General features: G+C 35.7%; 1 protein-coding gene across 1 annotated transcript; it reads left to right on the top strand.

The window, feature by feature from the left end:
* Positions 1-1,884: 1,884 nt before the first annotated feature.
* Positions 1,885-4,766, top strand: LOC111370839 (F-box/LRR-repeat protein At4g14103-like). Its single transcript, XM_022992731.1, has 4 exons — positions 1,885-1,983; positions 2,935-3,893; positions 3,996-4,148; positions 4,300-4,766. The coding sequence occupies exons 2-4, from the start codon at positions 2,952-2,954 to the stop codon at positions 4,600-4,602; spliced, it is 1,398 nt and encodes a 465-aa protein (XP_022848499.1). The 5' UTR covers positions 1,885-1,983; positions 2,935-2,951; the 3' UTR covers positions 4,603-4,766.
* The last annotated feature ends 703 nt before the right edge of the window (positions 4,767-5,469 follow it).

Consider the following 5,469-nt stretch of genomic DNA (forward strand, 5'->3'; position numbering starts at 1 on the left):
ATCAAAATTTTGAATTCTTGTAGATCAACTTGGCTTACCACTCAAGTTTGTCTCTTCTAATTCTGGTTATCGCCTCACTGTTAAATCCCTGGCTCTGGGACAACTCTCATTCATAACTTGGTCGTGGTCACCCATCTCATTTATCCATTTATGCATGAGTATGACTCTCGAAGGGAATATCATTCTGAAAGAGGAAAAATGGCACATTTGGTTATGGTGCTCTGCATCTGCATCACTTATGGGAGAAATTATCATATTTGGTTCCACTCTTTTCTTAATATACAAAGACTTTGTTGCATGACTGTAGAGTCGGGTTTTAACTCTAAATAAAAGAAGGAACGACCATGGAAACTAATCCTTGATATTGGGTTGCAAGAGAATAGATCCCGGCCTTTGGAAGTGAGAAATAAAAGACCGTCTCAACGGAATAGGGTTTCCTCTCTCTTCTTCGTTTTAGCACAGCTTGCTTCTCTCTCTACTCCAATAACTTTTATTAAACCAAGTGATTATCTGTGATTCATTTTGAGAGTTAAGTGTATAATGTGTATGGGATTTTGGCTATGTAAATTGAAGCTCGGTTCTTAGATTGCACTAATGGTTTTCTTCTTGTTGATGAATCCATCAATTTAGGCTATTGATGTCAGTTCTTGCTTTGTTGTCTTGTAAAAGTTCTTGTAACCTTGTTCGATGGAGAAAATTAATGCAAAGGTAGCCTTAATCCACTTTGGGGAGCTTCAACTGTAAAGTAGGCAGTGGTTGGCCGAACCCTGGGCCTTCAGGCAGACATATCACACGTTTCATGTTATCGGTATTGAAATTTCATTGTTTTTGAAGCCCAGTTACTGCCAAAGTTTACCTATGTCCAAGTCTCTTGAGAGGATCATGGAATCTGTGGAGGTTTTTGTTATATTTTGTTTTCAGACCCTCTGGATATTCATTATTGATCTTTTGAAATACTCCCTTGCTTTTCTAAGGTCCTTTTGAGAACCTAGATATGAGGTGAAGAGGGAAATATATTGCTTACTTTGAAACCATTCTTTAAACACTCATATAAGTTGTTGATGTGTGAAATACCCTGGTTTTTGACACATACTGTATTTCCCGCTGCATAAAAAGAGCCGCTTTCCTATAAATTTCTCGATTTTTACCTCACATTCACACGGGTTACTGAGATATTTTTAATTTTCATTTATTCAATAAGTGTAAAACGGCGTCATTTCACTTTCCCTATTTAACTTCATTTTTTCCATTTTTCCTTATTCCTTCCTTTTCTCTTTCACTCATACAATTGAAGTTCTGGTTAGGGCATTTCTTGTCCTTTGTTCCTTCGTTGTGTTTTTTCCTCTGTGGCGTTTGACGTCCCAGATCGTGGAAGGTCTCTTGGATTGTGTCAGGTTTGCTTAAAGTTTGGATCTTCAAAGATTTTGAGCTTTCCTTTGTCTGCTCTGTATATCTGCATCGCCTTGTTTAGGGCTTTTTTCTTTCAGGATCTATACATCTTGATCGGAAAAGAATCAAGAGAAAAAGAAAAAAAATCGGAATTGATCAATAGATTTCTCGAAACAAACAAAAAGGAAATATGTGTTCCTTTGATTTGTGTTTCTACTCTGCGATTCTGGACCCATATAGTTCAGTTTTGCTAAATGCTTTCGATCCCCTCCTGCTTCTCTCTCTCTCCCTCTCTCTTTGTCTCGCTCTCTCTCCTCACACCATTTCCAGCGAAACCATCTTCTCTATCCCCTCTCTATAAGATCTTTGTCGATATTTGTTCATTACCTAATAAAGTTTCATTCATTTTTTTTCCTATTTCCATTTGCAGATCTGTGCAATTTATGCCGGATATGTTTACAAAGAATTTGCTTTTTTTTTTTTTTTCCCCGATTTTTTTGACTATTTTTTAGCTGTATATATTGATTAGTGCTAACGACTGCTTTTCCTTTACTCACAGAGCCTTTTTTTAGGCACTCACAGTGCTTGTTTAAGGTAAGAAATCCAAAGTTTAAGAATATTATTACATCTATAGTATGAATGATTTATTTGAGAAATTTTATAATTTTTAATGTAGTTAGATGTATTCACAGTTTTTTATTAGCCGATTGGATTATTTTGGCTAAACAAGTACTGAACTACTTCATGTAGGGTGTTCCTCTAATAGGCTCATATACACTTAAAATCTAGAGTATATGACCCTTCTGTCATGTATAATCTCCAGTATCACATGTTAAGAAATAAAGATCCCACATCAAATAAAGATGAAAACATAGACCAACTTATAAGAGTTTGAACTACTCCTCTTAATAAAGTTGACCTTTTAAGATGGATTTTCAAGCCTTAATATGGTATCAGAATCCATTAAACTCCAACGAAAAATTCGATATGATTAAAACCCAAAAAAATGAGCATACGAGTTTGAAGATTGTATGTTCAAACGAGCCATCATCTTGTGATAACATGTTAAGAGATAAACCAACAACGAACAAAGACGAGAATATAGACCAACTTATAATGATTTAAGCTACTCCTCTCAATAATGCAGATCTTTTAAGATTGAACCCCAATTCTTAACATCACATAGATGACAATGAAATTTTCTTCAAGAAACTACACGAATAGTCTAGCTGGAATCCTCCTTTTATTTATAATGAATTTCTATTCTCTATACTATGATTCTTCATGCTCTCTTCTTCAACAACTTTGATATGGTCCTTTTTAATGGCATTTCCTCTGATTCCTTTTCCTCATTCTATGAGATATAAGAAACTTAATCTTTGTTGCTCATTACTTTCTTGGCTGAAGGATTTTGATAAATCATAAAAAATTCAGTTTGATATTGATGTCTTCAACGTCGAAGGAGACTTTTTCCTTTTTCTTTTTTGAACTGGGTTTCTGTTATGCAAAGCGCTCTAACTTTTTCTTATTCCTTCTTCAAAGCAGAACATCAGAACCTCTTTATGGCGAACTTGATAGTATTGAAGAGCGAAGAGCAACAAAGGCTTTCTAAATTAAAGAAAGAAGATAGAAGGGAAGATCTGATTAGCATATTGCCTAATGCAATTCTCCAGCATATCCTCTCCTTCCTTCCCACCAAAGATATTATACGAACATCGATACTATGCAAGAGATGGAAAAACCTCTGGACTTCAATTTCCAACATTGATTTATGGGATTCAATTGACATAACAAAGAGTGATTACTTAAAGCGTCGGGCTTCCTTCTTGGATTCTGTGGAAAGAATACTTCTCCAGCACGATGATTCAAACATCGAAAGGCTGCGTCTTTCATTTAAAATGCCGGTGAATCCTACCCGTGTTTATTCATGGATTTCAGTTGCTATAAAACATAATATTAGAAAGCTTGATGTTTCCCTACCTTTAGGATGCATATATTCTTTACCTTGTGACCTTTTTACTTGTGAATCCCTTACCGAATTAAGACTATATATGGCCTGCTTTTTCAATCCGAGTTTAATTCATTGGCCAAATTTAAAAGAACTGCATCTTTCCCAAGCAACCATTTTCAACAGAAGTTCTACACAGTTTTTCTCAAGCATCCCATTGCTTCAAAACTTGGTGTTGGTGAATTGTGAATGGGAAAACATTAGGCGTCTCAGCATTTCGGTTCCCAATTTGAGATGCCTGATTTTTAAGCAGTGTTCAGATCCCGAGGATCTACTTGATTGTGAGATAGTAGTTCGTGTTTCAAATCTTGTTTACTTGAATTGTATAAGTAACTTCTCAGTTAATCTTCTAGTATCTGCATGTTTACTGGAGAATGCATCTATTGACGTTTTTAATTACGAAGAAGCAGAGGAAGAAGTTAGCGGCCGTAGCATCAGAATGCTTAACGGAATCAAGAGCGTTAGATCATTGACTATATCTCATGACTCACTTGCGGTATCAAAAGCTTCCTAATTTTGAAATGATTTCTGGTGTATTCCTTCTTGACTTTTTGTGATTAGTCTCATTACTAATTTCAATTGTGTTCTTGTATGCTAGAGTCTTTCTGGAGTAAGAGATTTATCTGATGTGCCTGTTTTTCAAAATTTGATCCATTTGAAAGTAGTTCGTGAAATGTCTAGAGACACAATAGATATTTTATTGGACATGATGCAGAGAACACCAAATCTTAGAATCCTTGAAATTGCAGAGGTAAATGATACCAGAAAGCCCTCATCTAGTTTTAAGTTTGCTCAATGCAGTTTTTCTGATATACCTCCTTCAATGGGTCAACTAAAAAAGTGAGTTGATTGATTGATCATTCTGCAAATGTAATAGCTTTCTCTTTGTTATTGTCATTTAGGGACTCATTCAGGACGCAGAATTCATTTTACATGAAGACGATCTAAATTTTGAAACAATTCCTTGCTGTTTGAGATCCCATCTCAAGGTCATTAGCATGAAGGCTATCTATGGGCAAGAAGCTCCAATACATCTGCTAAAACATTTCTTGAAGCATTCAGCTGATATTCAAAGGGTGGTGGTACATTATCCGAACTATACATCAGACTATATGGGAAAGCGAGAGAAATTCGAGAACCAGCTACTCATGCTCCCTAGAATCTCAGAAAACTGTGTCATCGAAGTCTTGGACCAGCCTCTATAAGTTACTTTGCTTTAAGATTTGATGAAGTGGAAGACATTATGTAGCGTGTATTTCTATCTTTTACTTTGCATTTTTAGCTATTATTACCATTCTAGAATTTTTAATTCATTTGCTTTGTGTCTCGTACATTGAATGCTGTTAATAAATGTCCAATTCCAACTTTCTTCGCTTGCTTAATAATTTGTAATAGACTAATTAACAGGTTAGGTGGTTTGTTGTCAAGTTTTGTGATTGTGATAAACATGAACTCGCAATATTAGGAGGTCCCTTTTGATCAACCAAGAACGATATTAAGAAATGATATTTCTATGTTACCTGTAAATGGCACTTAAAATGTATCAAAGGAGCCAGCAAGTGTGAATTAACATTGCAGACACATTTGGTTTATTGAATTGTTAACATTCTGTACAAATAAATGTATTACCAGTGTCCACCAGTAAGGTCTTGGGCTCCTGATCTCTGTCTTTTGCGAGAGGCGGAAATTGTTGCTGGAAACTGTATATTTTTCATATTCGTTGTTTCCCTTAAATTGATCTAGAGTGTTTTGCCTACTTCTGAAAATCTTGCAATCCTTCTTATCCGTTGACGTTAAGAAAGATTTCTGGTATATGAAGGCTAGCTTGGCAAGTTCCAAGGGATGAACTCTAGGCTAAAAGCTGAGAAATGCACCGTAAGTGTTTGCCTACTTTGGAAAATTTTGCAATGCTTTGTATCTGTTGAAGTTGAGAAAGATTTCCAGGATATGAAGGCTAGTTTGCTGATTTCCGAGGGATGAACTCAACGCTAAACCCAGTGAAATGCACTGTAATAAGGTCACCAGGAGATGAACAAAGGAATACATATCTCGTGTTACCATTATCTGTCTGG

Source organism: Olea europaea, chromosome 21 (genome assembly GCF_002742605.1).
Source record: "Olea europaea var. sylvestris chromosome 21, O_europaea_v1, whole genome shotgun sequence".
Taxonomy (NCBI): Eukaryota; Viridiplantae; Streptophyta; class Magnoliopsida; order Lamiales; family Oleaceae; genus Olea; species Olea europaea.